General features: G+C 46.7%; 1 protein-coding gene across 1 annotated transcript; it reads right to left on the reverse strand.

Annotated features, from left to right (window-relative positions):
- Nucleotides 1-882: 882 nt before the first annotated feature.
- Nucleotides 883-3,879, reverse strand: TCF21 (transcription factor 21). Its single transcript, XM_064447246.1, has 2 exons — nucleotides 3,010-3,879; nucleotides 883-1,417 (listed from the first exon to the last, which is right to left on the reverse strand). The coding sequence occupies exons 1-2, from the start codon at nucleotides 3,457-3,459 to the stop codon at nucleotides 1,328-1,330; spliced, it is 540 nt and encodes a 179-aa protein (XP_064303316.1). The 5' UTR covers nucleotides 3,460-3,879; the 3' UTR covers nucleotides 883-1,327.
- Between the last annotated feature and the right edge of the window lie 13,718 nt (nucleotides 3,880-17,597).

The following is a 17,597-nucleotide window of genomic DNA, read 5'->3' on the forward strand; positions in this document are numbered from 1 at the left end:
CGACCGCTGAATTCGGGTCGCCTGGAGGACGCGCGGCCTCTCCCGGTTATCTCGGGGGGAAGGAGGGGAACGGGAACACAGTCCAGCCTGTCCGGCTGCCCGGGGGGGCTCAGCGCCCGCCCGCGGAGGTGCCCGGGGTTGCGGGGGGAACGGGGCAGGTCCCGGGGGAGGCCGAGGCCCCCGCACTGCCCGTGAGGGCGCCCCGGGCCCCGCCGCCGCCCCCCGCAACCCGGCCGGGCCAGGCTGCTCCTCCGCCGCTCGCCTCCGGAAAGTACCCAGGTATCAAACGGAACGGAGGGACGGTATTGAAAGAGCAAGTGAAGCGGAAATTTAAAGCCCCTCTGCTAATAATAACAGTATAAATAACCGAAGACGTCTTGTAAACAGTGCGGTCATAACCCTGGAACATTAAACAGCGGCGGTGGGATCGGGCGCATCAGCTGCCGGCGGCCGCTGCCGGCGCAGGGGGAGCCCCGCGCTCCCATGGATCTCGACCCGTCTCCCCCCAGCCCCCCGATCCATGGCGGGGAGATGTTGAAGTTCAAAGTGCCGGGCCCCGAGGAGCGGGGCCAGCGGGGCATCCTCCGTCCGCCTGCGCTTCATCGATAGCGAACCGCTCCCGTCCCCGCGGGCCGGTGCGGGGCGGCGCGGGGCCCCCGGGTTGCGGGGCCGGGCCGGGCTCCCCCGGCGGGGCAGGACGGGCTGCGGGGCCGGCGGCCCCCTCCCCAGGGATTTGCTCCAAACGTGTAGCGGCGGGGAAGGAGCCCTCCCGCCGCCCGGGCCCGAGGGGCGGGCTGCCCCCAGCCCGCGGGGCGCCGGCGGAGACGCGGTCCTTCCCCCGCCGAGCCCGGGGGTCGGAAACGAAGATTACACCGCTCTGCGTTCAGTGGAAAGGAAGGTTTATTCACAGAAATAGAGCAAAACCTGCTTGAAGAAAATATATCTATATATCTTTAGGGTGAATTACTTCATAGAGATGACTGTCAAAGTCGGTTTTTCTAGGCATCTACATAATTCACAGGTCTCAGACAGAAGATACGCGCGTGGTAGGTTGTGTTTGATCTCTGTCTTTCCTCTAGTAGCGCTTGAACCAGCAAGGCTGCCGTTGCGGGACACTCGACTGTACACGCATTTAATAAAGTTAAATAGAGTCGGGATCTCTCAGGGTGGAGTCTTTGCTAGGGCACACTCGCTCTCCTCCGCGCCGGGGGAGCGGCTCTCCCCGTCGCTCTGCCCGGGGCCCGGGGCGGCGGCGTGTCCCGGCCGCGCCCGCCCCGCCGCCCGCTGCCCGGCCGCGCCGGGAGGGTGCTGGCCCGGCCGCCGGGGCTCAGGATGCCGTCGGGCCGCACAAGCGGTTTGTGTTCACCACTTCTTTCAGGTCACTCTCGGGTTTGCCGGCTACCATAAAAGGCCAAGTCTGTAGCCAGGAAAAGACACGGGTGGGAAGGGGGTTACATTACGGAAAAATGCACGTTGCAACGCCGACGTCGCCGGCGGCTCCAGCCCGGGCGCGCCCCGGGGGAGCGAGCCCCCCATCCACCGCCCGGGCTGCCGGTCGCAGCCGCCTTCGGCGGGGGGTGCTTTTGCCTTCGCCTCCCGGCCGCGGCGGGCTCCCCTGGGGCGTCCCCGGGGCGGCGGAGCCCGTCTGGTCCGCGGCGGGATGGACGGAGGAGGGAGGGAGGGAGGGAGGGAGGGAGGGAGGGAAGGAGAGGGGGGAGCCTCGGGGGCTCCGGCACGTCCGCGTCCCCCCGGCACAGCCGCCGCCGGCACCCCGTCGCCGCCGCGCCGCCCCCCGCCGTGGCTGCTGACCGGCGTGGGGGCTCTTCCCCGCGGGTCCCGCCGCGCTGCCCGGACACAGGAGCCGCCCGGCCGCCCTCCCTGCCCTCCCGCCGCTCGGGGGGCAAGTGCTCGTGTGCCTCTGTGCCCGGGACGGGGGAGTGATATCTGGACTGGGTGTCGGTTTTGTTTGTTGTTTTTTTTTTTTTTTACCATGTTGTTGTGCTGAGAATTTTGGTTTTAGCCGAAAAAATATCTCCCAAGCCCTTACCAGATGACACAGCGGGTAATGTACTTTTCCCCCAGAGTCCAGAGCTCAAAAGGCAGAGCCAGACCCCAGTGAAACGTCCCCAGATCCCCTCTGCCATCCCTTTATCCAGTGGGGTCTGCACATGCAGGCAATGTAAGGGCCGTATGTCCGAAGAGAGGCCAGGCAGCTCTTGCCCACTCCCAGTTTCCATCAGTCGCACATATTTTTAGAGCTGGAAACTGGATGTTCCTGGCAGCCGGGTATGGCGGGGAGACCCCAGGCTGCTCAGGAAAACTTTCTGTGGGTGGTGGGAGCAGCGGGAGGGATGCCGTGCAGCCCAGGGAGGCTTTTTAGAGTGTCTTTGGGGCAGACACCCGCCTTGGGGAGCCTGCACTGGTGCTTATTTCTCCTTTGCTAGTTTACACGGATGGGAAAATATCCTGGACCCAGCAAATCCAAGCGGCTGAGCGCAGGGCTTCAAGAGCTCTGTTGTTAAAAAGCTGGGGCTTGAGGATCATTATGGCAGAAAATGTTGGGAGAGAGAGGAGGAATAAGAATAAATCCTGGGTCCTTGGCCTGGGTCCTTCCTAAAACATACCTTTCTCTACCCAAATTCTTATACCCACCCGCTTGCAGGTAGGAAGCTGCCATCAACCTGCTGAGGTTTCTCAGGCGTTTCTGGGGCAGTAAAGCCTCTCCCTGCCTATCTGCGGGCGGCATGGCCGCTGCCTGTGCCCTGGAGGGGATTTCCAGGAGCAGTGGATGGGGCCTGGGACCCTCAGCCCTCGGGGCACAGGGCGGGAGGGCAGCTGGCAGCCCGTCCCCTGGCACAGTGCCCTTTGCCACCCCGCTGGCACCAGACTCTCTGTGAGAAGCACAGTGAAGGTTTCTCCCTGCACACGCCCCATCCCGGCTTTTCGCCCGCCTCTCCCCATGCACACGCACACAGAGTGCCGGGCCCTAGCGGGTCGGCCGTGACTTACCAGGTTGACTGGGTGGATGTAGCCGTTTTCATACTTGTCATTGGCGAGGATCTGCCTCAGGTGAGCGATGTAGCTGGAGGCCAGCCTCAAGGTGTCCAGTTTGGAAAGCTTGGTGTCTGGGGGCACCCAGGGCAGGGTGGTCTTAAGCCTGGAGAAGGCTTTGCTAAGGACCCTCATCCTCGCCCTCTCCCTGGCGTTGGCAGCGTTTCTCTGGACCTGCTTTCCCTCCTGGCTCACTCCATTTAAAGGGCTCTTCTTGGGGGGAGCTTTTTTCCTCTTGCCCGAGGACCCTCTCCCCTTCTGAGGGGAGCCATTCTCGCCATTGGATCCCTCTTCGTTGCTCTCGGTGGACGCCCCAAACTCTTTGTTAGTATCCATTTTCAGGCCATCGCACTCCAGCATCTCCACCTCCTGCAGATCTTCCACATCACTGAGAGACCCAGTGGACATGGTCTGGAGATGCCAAGGGACCAGCGGGAAGGGGGGAGGGGTGGGGAGGAAGGGCAGCTCCTCAAATCTACTTCAAGGCGGCGGAGGAGAGAAGGGGTGCCAGTACTTTCCTCCCCTTCCCTCCCCCCCCCCAGCACTAAGGCGCAATACCAGTCCAGAGAGGATCCCTGCCCTTCCGCCCCTGAACCCCGCTTTGCCCGTGTTGGAGGGAGGGAGCGAGCGTGTGTGAGAGAAGGGGAGAGAGAGAGAGAGAGCCGAGGAATTTAGTGAGGACACTAGTAATTTATCTGGGGGATAAGAGAGGCGGATCCAGCCCAGGGGAGGGGCCCTGCCCGCTGAGCACACCACATCCCCAATCACAGACCTTTGCACAGGACTGGGAATGAGGTATCCCAGCAAGCCTTTGCCGAGAGCTCGGAGCTGGGATTCAAATCTTCACAACTGGAGCAAAGCAACTCTCTCTCCCCCCCCACGCTGTCTTTCTATCCTCCCCCTTCCTCCTCCTCTCCTCCTCTTCTCCTTCCCCACTTCCCTTTCCAGCCCAGGGTTGCTCTCCCCCTCCCTGCCTCCTAGATGACCCAGGCAGCTGGTGTCATGATTCTTGATGAAAGCCAAAATGGGTCATGAGCAGAGAGAGCAGCCGATCTACCAGCCAAGCCTTCCAGGGAGCTTTGTAATGCATGCTGTCGAAACGCTGTCCTGTAACCTAATCTGGGGAAGATTTGTGGATGATTATATTTGCAAACACATCCTGTCCAGCTACTAGTGTATTCCAGGAAGGGAGCGCTCCACTGCCCAACCGGCAGCGTGGACCTTGCCGTCACAGCCCAGGGGCTGGAGGCAGGATGATCTGGGTTCCTCCAGCCCTCCTGGGTGACCTCTGACAAGTCCCAGTCCCCTCTCACTCTTTGAGTCCCCCCAGCTCTAAGCGTCCCGGGGGCTGCCCTGTCCGCAGGTGTGCCAGGTGGCCGAGATCCTGGCGGTCCACAGAGCCCAACCAAGCCGAGGGAGAGCCCTGCGCTGCTGGGGAGGGTCAGTGAGGCTGCGGATGGGGTGCCCAGGGTGTGCACTGAATTGAAGGGAAAGGGGGTTGCATTATTGGATGGTAGAGATAGCACAGAAAAAAACCCTTTTCTCGGTGTGTAGTTGCAGAGCAGATGTCAGTGTTTCATTCTGCTGTACCCGTTGGAGCACTTTTTCTACTGATTTGTGCATGCTCAAGTCAGGGAGTTTTGCCTGAATAAAGAGGCAAGATAAGGCCCCTCCTGTGGGAGCGGTGGGAGTGAGGGCATCAGGTCATACTCTGCAACTGCTGAAGCCAAACGTTCCCAGTCATTTGACTACTGGTGTGAATGAGCGGACTGCGGTGTAGTTTGAATGAGCAGACATACAGCGCAGTTACAAGCTTTATGCACACGTGTATTCAGTCTCTGCAGAGGAGGCTTTTAAAAGCAGTTAATCTTGGCCTAGCTCTTCTTCTTCCCCATATAAAATCTTCTCCTAAACCCACAGGAGAGGCCGAAAGAGGCCTGTGAAGCTTGGACTTGCTCCCATAGCTCCTTCCCTCCTCACACGCTTCCTGAAACCTCACAGGTCCCCCGGCCACCTGGGTTTTGAACATGGGGGACTAAAGGGCTGGGCACGATCTGTGCATGGGACCTTTCTGGACACAGTGACTGATCCGACTGCAGGAGCAACTCCACTTATTCAGCTGCTTACTTGAGGATTCACATAGCTCTGGACAAAAATGTGCAGCCTGAGATGTCACCGTGGCACACGGTAGCTTTGGAGTTAATCCAAGGTCACTGGAGCCACAGGAAAGTCTCCTACTGATCTGTGTGAGCGTCACATTGGGTTTTCTGCATGCTCTAAAGAAAAAACTAACAAAAGGCCGAAAATTGTGGAGGGCCAAACTGGTATGTCTCCCAAGTGCTATGCAGATTAATCTGCAGGTTAAAGTTTCAGGAGGAGGCAGAGTGTCATTTTTTGATAACTAACAAGAAAGTCTTTCCTATCTCTTGATCCATCTTGATTCCTTGGCTCACATAAGCCAGAAGAAAAAGGGCAGATCTAAACTTTAAACCAGCTCTTTACCATTTGGCTGGAAGATAACACCTTCCCACTCACAATAGGATAGGTACATTAAGATATCATATCTCCAAGCCCTGGGCTCTTGGGAATTCACTAACCTCTAGCACCGTGTTATGTTAACTGTGCCCTGTTTGTGTTTTCTCCATGTATAAACCAAACAGATTGTCAGCATATCAGTCCTAATTAATGAATTAGCTTTGTTTTGTTTTGGGTTTATTATTGTTTTTTAATTTTTTATTTTTTCCTTATTGCAGATCCTTATTTCCTTGTTGCAGATCCAAAATATTACTAATCACCAGCACAGAGATTTATGAGTCTCCTTATTTTCTAGGCTTGATTGTTGTTTGTGCAGGTGGAGATTTAAATGGCCATATCCACTGCAGAGATTTATAGTCCAAGTGATTGATGTTAGAAATGAGCTACAAGACTCCTGCTGGAGCAAGGATGACAGAAAACCAAGTTGAAGTTGCTTGTGTCTCTAAGCATGAATGACCAGAGAGCACAAAATCCTATGAAAATTTCAGCATCAGAAGCTCACAGAAGAATAAAATACAAATATACTAATACCATTTCTATCACTTAGTTTTAACTTTAATGTAGTAATTTCTAAAAATTTGTTGTAAAAAGCAGAAGGAATGATCTGACTTCTTATAAATACCTTTAGTATGCTGCTATATGTACATTCTGCAAATGAAGGTATGCATACTTGTGCATTACAAGCCTTTAGAATTGCCGCACATTTGTAGCTTTTACTGACTTAAATACGTTTTTGAGGCCTCAGAGCCCGTAAAATTGATCTAATACAGACCACACACTTTTGTGGAGACACAGGACACATTTTTGTATTCATTTTCTGGAGTGTGTGCCTGATACATGCTTGCATGTAGTATAATGTACTTTGAGTCTTTATACATACAGACTGTTACACACTCTTTTAACAACATAATAATCCCTTTTTTCTTTTCCAAAGGGGCCAGCAAAGGCAGACCTAAAATACTGTATCCTCTCATCTCTGGGCAACGCCTGGTTCCTTATTTGTTTGTTATATGAGTTGAACCTCCCCTTTTCCAACCTTCCTGCTCCTTGTGTCCCTCCTGACAAGCCCAGGGCTTGTACCTCTGATCTGGCTCACAGTTTCGATCCCTCTCCTCTCACCTGAATTGCCTTGCCCAGTTCTCCTGACTCTTGTTCTGAACTGCAACCCCAGTTTGGGGTAGAGACCGATGGGGTGGAGACCAACCCAATGGTGTGGCCACTTAACTTCTCCAGTTAAACAACTGTAACCACAGAGCAGCCACGGGGTTAATAACTGTCTGGGAAAGGCGGAGCTGAAGTCCTTTTGGCCTTTCCAGTACATTCACTTCTTCATTCATGTTTTAAAAAGGAAGTTGAAATACTGGCATGGGGAACATCAGTACAAATGTGTGAATATGCCCTGTAGGTGACTTTCTCCTCTGCATTGCTGTGACTACGCAGGGAAGTGCATCTCTCTTTTACTTCTAATTGAGACTCACTAAGCCATAAGGTCATTTAGGACATGTCAGGCTTGCTGGGGGCAGAGATTCAGGATGCCTGGTCTGAAGGGTGTCAGATGGGGGACATGTCACACATAGGCTTATGCTGGTCTATGGCAAGTTACAGATTTCCCCCTGGAAAAAAAGCCCCACATTTTATGCCTCCAACTTTCCCTCCCCTGGGCTGGAATAACACAGTAATTTGAGAGCAGCTTTGGAACTCGAGGCCAAGATTTCTGCAAGTGTCTCATGATGTTGTGTGGCATGGCTTGGGTTTTTGTTTTGGCTTTGGTTTTTTTTAATGTTCTTTGTCATTTATCAAGGCACCATATTTTCACTGTGCATTGAAGAGCCACCCAAGAAAAACCTCACATCACTCACAGCTGAGGAAATCATAATCAGTAGCTGGTTTTAAAACTCTTTGCCCAAGTATAATACAGGTGTTTTCCTATATTTGGAGAATAACCAAGGAAGTCACCCACAGGCAGCAAGCTGATAACGAATCGTGTTCAGCCAGGTTTGAGAATAATCAGGAATAAAAGTGCAACCAGATTACTGTTTTGAAGCTGCAATTTTTTTTTTAAAAGTCTGGTTGCACTGAGATTTCTCCTGCTCACTCTTGGTCTCACCTAGAAACTAAGTAAAATGGTGGGGGAACTTCAGAAGCGTGCTTTTACATACCTGAAGTGACATAATGCTATACTATTATATATGAAGAACACTAATAATAGCTTATACTATAATACTAATACTACTAATAATATAATAATCCTGTGATATTTTTGCAATAGGATTCTCTTTTGTCCATTGTGGAGGATGGACAGTGCTGGGGAAATGGGTCATAGTTGTTTGTAACAGTCGTACAAAATTGTTTGTAGCATTTTGGAAGGGCCAGAGCACTGAAACCCTCCCACGTCTCCTTTCCAGTGCTGCGTATCTGTTTCTGGTCACAGTTTTGGTTTGAAAGGAATAATGTCACTGCCAAGACAGTAAAACGGCTGTCCTGGAGAACTGGCCCAAAAGGCGCATATTTGTATGTGACACCAGCATCACTACCCCTTCCCAAGAAATCCCAATGTCTTGCTTCAAAGCCCTGATAAATCAGAGCTTTTTGAGAAACTGTTTTCTAGAATAGTTAGTTGTGGGGGGAAAACCCAACAATATTTCCTTCAGTTCTCATTTAGAAATATCTGAAAGTGTTTCTGATACCTGGAATGGAAAAAAATTCAGTATTATTGATTACAGATTAGAAAATTTAAAAGGAAATAAACTGCGGGTTCAAGAAAATGTATGTAGAAAGTTATGCAGCAACCATAATTCCATTTCATGTGACTTTTTAAACCTTGAAAAGTCACAAACCCCAAAACATTGAAACTCTGGGAAACGGAATTCCAAAAAAAATTTCTTCAGTGGATATTGAAAAAATATTTTATGAAACTCAAAATATTTAATGCCAGATTTTATATTTTAATCCTTTTTATCACATCGATGATAACGTCTATGACACATGTAAGTAGTGCTCTTGTCTACCTCAGGAAGTACCTGTACATATAATAACAACTGGATGATTTCTTACCACCCTGACTTATGCCATCTGGTACCTTTTGCTTCATAAAAGTCAGCAAGGCTGCTCACAGAGCAAAACAGACTGTAAGAACAGGAATGACAAAAGCTGACTCTGTGAAAACAAAGTAATGATTAAATATCCTAATGCCTAAGAGAGAGAGAGCAAGGGCAGTGTCCTAATCATGGAGGATGCATCAAATCCTGGTGTGAGTCACTTCCCTCTCCTATGCCAAGTCTCTAGTGAGGGTTCCTGGTACTGCTGCTGCGTTAAGCAATGTCCTGCAAAGGATCTGTCAGCTAGAAGTGGAGTACACCAGAAGCAAGAAGCTGTAGAAGTTATCGAAGCAGAGACAAGACAGCTAATCCTCGACATGAACACTGAGCCCAAACTTTCAATTGACTTTTCACAGACATGCAAGTGAATCTCCTTTCGCTGGGTGCTTGTAGGAAGCAAACCTAAGTGGCAGAGTCATGTTTGTTTTATAATGCACATTTATTCCTATACAGAAGGAGACTCACAGACAGCGAGGAGAGGTATCCTCTTCCATCTCTATTGCAGGGACTACTACTGCCCGCTGCTTCCAGAATGCATCTCTGAAATATTACTCAATAGTTGACATTGTAAACTGCAGACTCTTTTATGAAGTGGTCAAAAGAGAAATATGCAAAAAAGCCAATATATCATATGCAAAGTTATCACTGAAGGATTAAAATGCAGACATAACTGTTTTATTTTGAATATCTTTCCGTGATGTTTCTTTGTTGGCTAATCCTTTGCATTTTTGTGGTTTTCAGACAAGATGAAATTAGTCGATAAGAAATAAGTTTTCTTTTGCTTTCCAATAATTAGCACATTGGATAAAGTTTTGAAAAATAAAAGATTTTTCTTCAGAGAGAAATTTGGAAAAGATGAACACTTTGTGGGGGAGTGGCAGGAAGAATGTCAAGTATTCTGGTGAGCTTTTATTACTTGTACTGTTTATGGCACGATATACATGCATGTAGAGACAGATTTTCTGAAGTTCCTATTCACTTAAAGTGCTCTCAGCTTCTGAAAGTTGGGTTCTCACAGCATCCATCATTAAATGCAGTAGGTTGGCCTGTGTCCTCCATTTCCCTCCAAATGAAACATCACATGCTGGGACCCAGACTCTTTGTGGGCTGCTTTATGCTCTTACAGATCGAGTTGGCCACAGTTTGTGCTGTTGGACTCCCTGCACTCCATTTGTTGTGGGGGCTTTGCACTTTACAAGCTCTGATAGGTGGCCACATTAAACCTTTGAATACTCATGCCTAACTGCAGTGACATCAAAAGGAGTGATGATACATAGCTGCTAAAATATTTGGGCCACAAATACTGATACAATAAAACAGCAAACTGGTACTATTCAGCTATCCACATGTGTGATTGCACATAGGGATTCACCCAGCACAGTAGTATGCTGAAGATAGGATGTGTTGCAGATGAATCTTAAAATGGGAATGTTAGCTGGCAAGGCAAGGGAGAAAGCAGATTACACATCCTACTCAAGTGACATAGAAAGACCACAGTAACTGTGCATTTCTTTTGCCTCTGACAGGCCTTATACATGCCTCACAAACTGTGACTCTCAGAGCTCCTGGAACATCCCCAAAGTGGGGTCATGGCACTTTGCCACAGCACAGTCCTCTGGTTTTATGGTGCGTATCGTAGTTCATAATACATGTAGAAAATGGTGTTGTTTTAGAAAGTGGTATCGCAAAAGCACATAATAAAAGTCTATTTAAGTAATTTGGAGGAAATAAAATAGCTTTAACAATGAACCACGGGATAGCATAAAAAGAAGACCATAAACGTGGGTTGTGGTGGAGTCCCCCGAGACTGAGAAGGTACCAAAGAACTGAAACTACAGAAGCGAGGGGAGAAAAAGCCCCAATCATGGACTGTGAAAGCAGTCTTTCTTGCTTTTCTCTCCCTACTCCTCTCTTTTCTGTTGTGTGTAAAGATCTGGGGTGATGCTCAGACTGCCTCGTATTCGGTTCTTAACTGGGGGTGTGACTAACCCAGAAGGAAAGCTGGTTAAAGGAGAAAAATGAGAGACGAGCCATCAGGCCTGCTGCTAGCCAGGACTAGCAGGCCCTGCATGCTTGTGCGGTTTGGTGAGGGGAAATGGAAAACAATGCCTAATAGCTGCTCTGAGTCCATCCAAAGCAGAAGGGCCAAGTTTTTAAAAGCTGTTGGCAAGATAAGGCCTCTGTTCCAAGGGACCAACCATTAAAGCAGCCTCTTCTTTTCAGAAAGAATGGTATGGGACTCAGATATGTACCTGCTTGTGTTTTAAGATCGGATGGGGTGATGGCTGAGGGTGGTGTGAAGAGAGATATGTTATCCAGAACCTCCCAGTTTAAAACAGTAACAAAGGATTTTGTGTCTAGCTGAAGGATTTTTGTTTTGCTGCCTTGTTTCAATCTCCATATCATTTCAGCTTGTTCTGTGATGCACAATAGGTCTCTGTTAGCCAAATTTTGCACATGGGCCATTTGGATTACATAGTAAATTTACCAGACTTCATATACCATGCCATTTACCATACACTGAAATCTGGTGGCAGAACTATCTTGATCTGTACTCTGTAAGGACAGAACAAAGATGTGCATATGATCATTATGAGCTGTATTGACTGTAACTTCCACAGAGTGGAAAAGATGGCATATATATGTGACATAGAATCCACAAGTTTTCTCTCAATACTGAGGATGGATTCCTCAGAAAGGCTTTCAATGTATGCAAAACCCTCATTGAGGAGCTGCTTAGCCAATCTGTTCGAGCACAGGGGCTTTAAGGGGATTCACAATGCAAACTTCCACAGGGTGCCAATGCACACAGGACATCTGGGCCCAGCTTGGTCTTCCCAGGACGAGAGCCATGTTCTGTCCTGAAGAACAAGAAATTCCAGGTAAATCCTCTGTGAACTGCCTGGTGCAGCACCCATGCCAATACATCACATCATCTTTCTATTTCTCCGCTCCCCATGCCCTAGCTCACTGTAATCTTTCACCTCTCCTTGGCAGGATGTAGCCAGAGCCCTTTCTGGGCTGCAAGTGCTACGTCGTTCCTGTGTTTCTAGATGTCAGTGGAATGAGTCTTACAGCTAATGGCTCACTGATACATGTAACACAGCCTTGCTTCTACAATTTATGGTGCAAATTAATGAAGTGCAAACTGGGCTAATTTAAAAGAGACAGACTCTTCTTTGATTAAGGTGCCAGCCAGAGACCCAGGGTATCTGGGCTGATTTTCTGCTATATTGCTGGCATTCTAGGTGACCGCAAAAGGGGGATCCTTTCTGCTGCAGCTCCTCAGTGGTGAAAACGGGATGAGAACACTTCCCTGCCCTACAGAAACATTATGAGGGGCTTAGGCACTATGGTAATGGATACCGAGGGTAGCTAAGATAAATAACCTGATAGTTGCAAGAAAATGATTGATGTTAGAATACTACAAATATGTTGAAAGCCTAAAATATCTTTGTGATGTCTCCCCATTTCTTGAAATGCCAATTAACATTTTTCACTCAGATACCTGATGTTTACATTGGCGCATTTTTACACTCACATGTCTTACAAAATGGATACTTGCCTGACTTTGATTTTAGATGAAAGCGCTTGTCCCTCAACCTCATAGTAATTCTGAAAGACAGAAATGTTGCTTTTATAGGAAGAAAAACAATGAGTTTTGATCATGTTAGTAATGAGTGACAAACTGAAAGTTTAATAAACAGACCATGAGTACCATCCACTATAGCACACGTAGCAAATCACCATTGACTAAAGTACTCCTAAGTCCCCAAGCTCTCTGTGAAGAAAAATAAAGTGTTACTTTGGTTTCCTGTAATCCTTCCTCAGTAAAAACACAGGATTCCCTTAGGAGAGTTAAAATCCATTACTAGGCTTCTTTATGCCTTTTTGTAACTGGTTGTCTCTTCCATGAAGGGCCTTACTTCCTTGAATCAAGAGCCACTGCGGACTGTCATGGTGCACTGGGGCTGCAGAAAAGTCATCTTTTAAGCCCATCTTCTTTCGGTGTCCTCTTTTTTAGTTCCCTGCTTCACCTCACTGGTTTCTAAGACTCTCTCGATACTTACCTGGGCAGTAGCTGTGTGCAGGATAACATGCTCTGAAGCATCTCTTTGTATGGGCGTGTGAAGCAGCCAGGCAGGCTCAGTACCCAAAGCAAATTGCTTTGTACCACAAGCAGCATGTAGCTGAATCTGTTAGGAGTTCAGCTTCATTTTCTTCCCTGATAGCAGAGCATACGCTCAGCTCCTCAGAGGAAGTCTAGCTGTTTCTTCTCACCCGAGGTACTGACTACTTTTGTTTCCCATCTCTGTATGCCACCCTTCCCCTTTTCAGTCTGCTTGTCTCACAGCAGATTTGAAATTTTTGAGGTTTCTTCCGTGTAGGGTTGTTTCTCCGTGATTTAAATAGCTGATATAACTTGCACTCTTAAAGGAACTTCTCAAATAATATTCTCTATTTTCCACAACTGAATGGTAAAAGCACACATGTGTAAATCCATAAGCTGCATCTGAGCTGAGTTTGAGCTCCTCGGTACACAAAAAAGAATGCGTTTTTTATGAATAGGTAGATGTATTTATGAGCACAATTGTACAGGCAGGGCTAAAAAAGGAGGCCCTTTGGTATTAAACTTACTTTAACGTAAGTGGCATGTGCTGATACTTGTTGAATATAGCAACTGTAACAACACTCAAGTAATTTCTTTATTGATTTGTCCCTTCCAATTCTGAACTATCTTTATTACAGGAAAGCTGTAAAATACATATCTTTCTACTTGAAATTCTTTTGTTTTCCTTTTAAGAAATGGATGAGGAAAGCTAAACAGCTCCAGGATATACAACCCTATACAAGGTGTTGGAGAGGGGGGAGGGTGGTTCAGTGATGAATGACCAGTCGTTCAATTGTTTTCTTTCTTGCAGAAATCAGAGACAGAGTACAGTTTATCTTACCCTGACTTTTAGCAAGACAGATTGCCAGAAAAAACCCCTGGGTTGAAGTCATCCAACCACCAAGTAGAGTAAAGAGACCATTGCTGTTACCTTTCTAGGACTCACCCCCACCCCCAGTGCCTTTTTAAAGTCTATGGTGTTTCTTTCTGAGGTTGTAACATGAACTTTGGTTACTTTCACACAATTTCTTTGCTCAACGCAACCTGGAATGATTCATTTGGGGCCCGAAACCTCTGCTGTTAGGCTAAGACCAGCTCATCCCTGTGCATCCCTTGCAAACGGCAGTCACTGCCACAGAATCCCCACTTGTGCTGTGTTTAATCTCCCCCCTACTTTCTTTCAGCTGCCACTGAACTTGGTTTCCTTCATTTTGCACCTTTCAGGCCAGCACCACTATACTGGTATCAGCCAAACCTCTCTTTCACTACATGGGTGTGAACGGGGAGAGGAACTGTGTGCCAGAGAGAAAATCCCTATGTAATGGCAAGCTAACTCCAAGGTGGGCTGTCATTCTCCCAGGTTTTTCCTGCACTTCCCTTTAGTTGTATTTTTCTTATATCACCTCCATTCCAGTCATTTGGAACAACACTTCCGGACAAGACATCCTGAATTTATTCCATCTACATCTGAGAGGCAACATAGGTCTTAAGTGGCCTTAATCATGCTCTGAAGGTGCTTATTTCCCTGTGACAACTATAAATGGATCAGTAGCTTAAGTCAGCTCCAGAGAAACTGGGCCAAAGTGCACATTATTGAACTGTGTGATAAAATTCAGAGGAGCACAAAAGGCAGGACAGACAGAAAGAGTTAAAAGGGAAAGATGGATGCAGTTGCAGTATCTATTACTTGCAGGTGACCGTAATGTGTTTATACAGCTCTTAGGCAGGCTAGCGGGTAATTAAAGGGAAGAACTGACATGGGACGCTACACCACCTTATATACTACGGCACGGGGGAAGTCACACAGGTGGGATCGTAAGAAAACAGCAGCAGGTTCCCTCCTTTGCTTTTTTCCATGCTCAATCTCTTCTCTTTTGCAGTTGGAGGGATGCCTAACTAGTCTGCATTACTGTGAGGGAGTTAAAGTTAGGGTCCTAATCGATCTTGCAGCATTACTGACAAACACCTTTGCCAGGCTGCAGTTCAGCGGGACATACCCTCATCAGCATAAATCCGTCCCATGAGCTCTTTGTTACCTGCCTATTCCTATAGCTATAGACTCAGACTTGCCTTCTGGTGAGACCAAGTATAGATTTGAGTGCTTGTCTAAGCCACAGATGACCAGCTCCTGGGTGGGTAGAGAAGTCTTGGCAACTATGTGATTTCTGTGCATGTTTGTGATTGGGGGAGTGATTACCTGTTCTCTGGCCATGTGAGGGGTCAGAGAAGCCCATCCTCCCTCTGGACTGCCCAGACCGCACAGCCAATTTGTCAAGAATCCCATAGGATAAATAGCTGTCTCCAGAGACCTTTATAGTGACAAATCCAAATAAATCAGAGTCACTTTTACTGAGCACTTCAGCAGACAGCTCAGATTTAATGAATCAGCCTTCAGACCCCCAAGGAAGATTTTCTTTCCCAAGCCCAAGGGGAACAAATAAGTGCCAAAATTTGCTTACAGGGTAAAACTCTATCAATCCAGCCTGTGATATTTTGTGATTGCAGTTACCAACACCACTAACAGTGTTTTCAAGAGCACTGGGATTTCAGCAAAGAGCTCTCAGTATCTGAATGATCAGTGTGCTCAGTGCAGAGAAAAAGAGGCTGCAATGGATCAGCTGATTTTCCTCATCAGTGATCGGGAATGGACTTCGCATTCCTTTACTAGTGCCCTTCTGCACTTTTGGCTGGAACTCCCCACCAACTTAAAAAAGAAAAAAGAAAAAAGAAAAGAAAAAAGAAAAGAAAAAAAAAAAGAAAAAAGAAAAGAAAAGAAAAGAAAAGAAAAGAAAAGAAAAGAAAAGAAAAGAAAAGAAAAGAAAAGAAAAGAAAAGAAAAGAAAAGAAAAGAAAAGAAAAGAAAAGAAAAGAAAAGAAAAGAAAAGAAAAGAAAAGAAAAGAAAAGAAAAGAAAAGAAAAGAAAAGAAAAGAAAAGAAAAGAAAAGAAAAGAAAAGAAAAGAAAAGAAAAGAAAAGAAAAGAAGAAATCAACTGTAAAACCTACCACCACTAAAACTCATCACACAGATAAAACGTTGCAGGGTAGTCATCGTGGGTCATTCAAACAGTCTTAAGGCTTAACATCTTGATCCCCTCTAAAAACTTCCTTCTCCATTTCCTTCCCCCCTTTGGGATCCATCCAGATGCCTACTCAAATACCTGCTGGCGCCAGAGGAAATTCTCCTGTAACGGATACCCTGGGATGTAAAACCAATATTTTGTTTCCAGGGTCATCCCTTTCACACCCCCACAGATCCTCTTGCTTCACCAACCTGCCTCTTGGTCAAGCCAAAACATGAGAAATCGGGAATCTGAAGGCTGGGATTTCGGAGCGGTTTAATAGACTTGGTGATTGCTAGCCCACACATTTCCTCAGCTTCCTCCTCCCATTGTGGTAGCCTCGTCCAGTAATTTATGTCAGGTTAACAGGCTGCTGGGTAGATACCTCTGCTCACAGCTCAGCAAAGAGAGAGAAAGAGAGTAATTTAACCTGACCCAAAGTGTTCATAATGATCAGACTGGTGACACCTTTTCAGAGAGGATAATACCTAATATGAAGGCCTGACAACGTTAAGAAGCATCTTTCAGTGGTAGGGTGTGAGTGCATCAGGATCCAGTCCCAAGTAAAAGAGTTAATTAAAAAGCAGGTTTCAGTATCACTCGTGCAAACAAAAAGGCAGAGACATTTCATTTGTGGTGGTTCCTCATCGCTTTTTTAGGGAATTGTGTTGGCAATAAGAAGTGGGTCAGTGTTTGGAATTTGATCAGGAACGTCTTGGTTCGACACTTTATCCCGTTCTACTTTTGGTTTTTATTTGTGCTCTCTGGCTGTTCATACACTTTATGTAATGATGAGCAAATTGCTTTATCTTAATGTGTTGCAATATAATGAGCTTTGTTAATCATCATATGGGATACATGAGAAGGAGTTCTTCAGGAAGGAGTGAAAAAACCCCACTCTTTTAAAGTGTCATTTTAGGTGCTCATTTCCTCATTTAGCCTTATAATACATAATATGGGCAATACCTCCAGGATAATAATTGGAAAAATAATAAAGATTATTTACTTAAATAAAATAGATAATCTTGCCTTTTATGTAAGTTTAATGATGCTAAGTGCAAGGATAAAATAACAAGGACTCATTTCAGGACCCTATAATTGGATTGCAACTGAATTTTATTTAAGGAACTTTGTCTTTTTTAATTTTCGTCATGAAGGAAACAGAATAGCTGACTTCTTTCTCCTTTCAATCTTTTAAATAAAAAGTAATACACAAACAAATATTCTTTTGTCCCTGACTGAAAAAAGAACCCATAAAAGAAATTTTTACAAAATGGCTGCATGTAAGACTTTGCTATGGAGTGGGCAATTTATTGCACCAGAAATTTGTCATCCAAAGTCCTGGAGAATATGCCAGAATGCTTGTTCACTTCTTAAAAAGTCTATTCCATCCTGACATAATATATTGCATAAAGTGCAGGAGAACAAGAGTAAAAATGTGTTTTTTTAATGATTAAGGACTGATCTTGTTCCAATTGAGTCAATGGCAAAACTCCATGGAATTGAGCTGAATATATGGGTATAGATAAGATGTTGTTTACTGTGCTCTTGCTTTTTCTGAGAGCAAAATGTAAATGAAATATATTCCTTGCACAAATTAGATTATCCCAATTCGTCTGCTGACTCCTACTTAAAACAGAGCACAGGGATCTCTCCATGTTCCCCAGGAGCTGCAAGCCCTTATATACATGCAGTCTTAAGGACACTCTTGCCACTGTGTGAATTGGCTGTTGCACCGAAGAAG

This window comes from Phalacrocorax carbo, chromosome 3, assembly GCF_963921805.1.
Source record: "Phalacrocorax carbo chromosome 3, bPhaCar2.1, whole genome shotgun sequence".
In the NCBI taxonomy this organism is placed as follows: Eukaryota; Metazoa; Chordata; class Aves; order Suliformes; family Phalacrocoracidae; genus Phalacrocorax; species Phalacrocorax carbo.

Bases quoted from the DNA above. Each gene is read 5' to 3' on its own strand.
- TCF21 (XM_064447246.1), bottom strand. From the start codon at position 3,459: ATGTCCACTGGGTCTCTCAGTGATGTGGAAGATCTGCAGGAGGTGGAG. The intron at 1,418-3,009 runs GTAAGTCACGGC...TCCTGGCTACAG, and splicing joins ACATCCACCCAGTCAACCTG to ACTTGGCCTTTTATGGTAGC.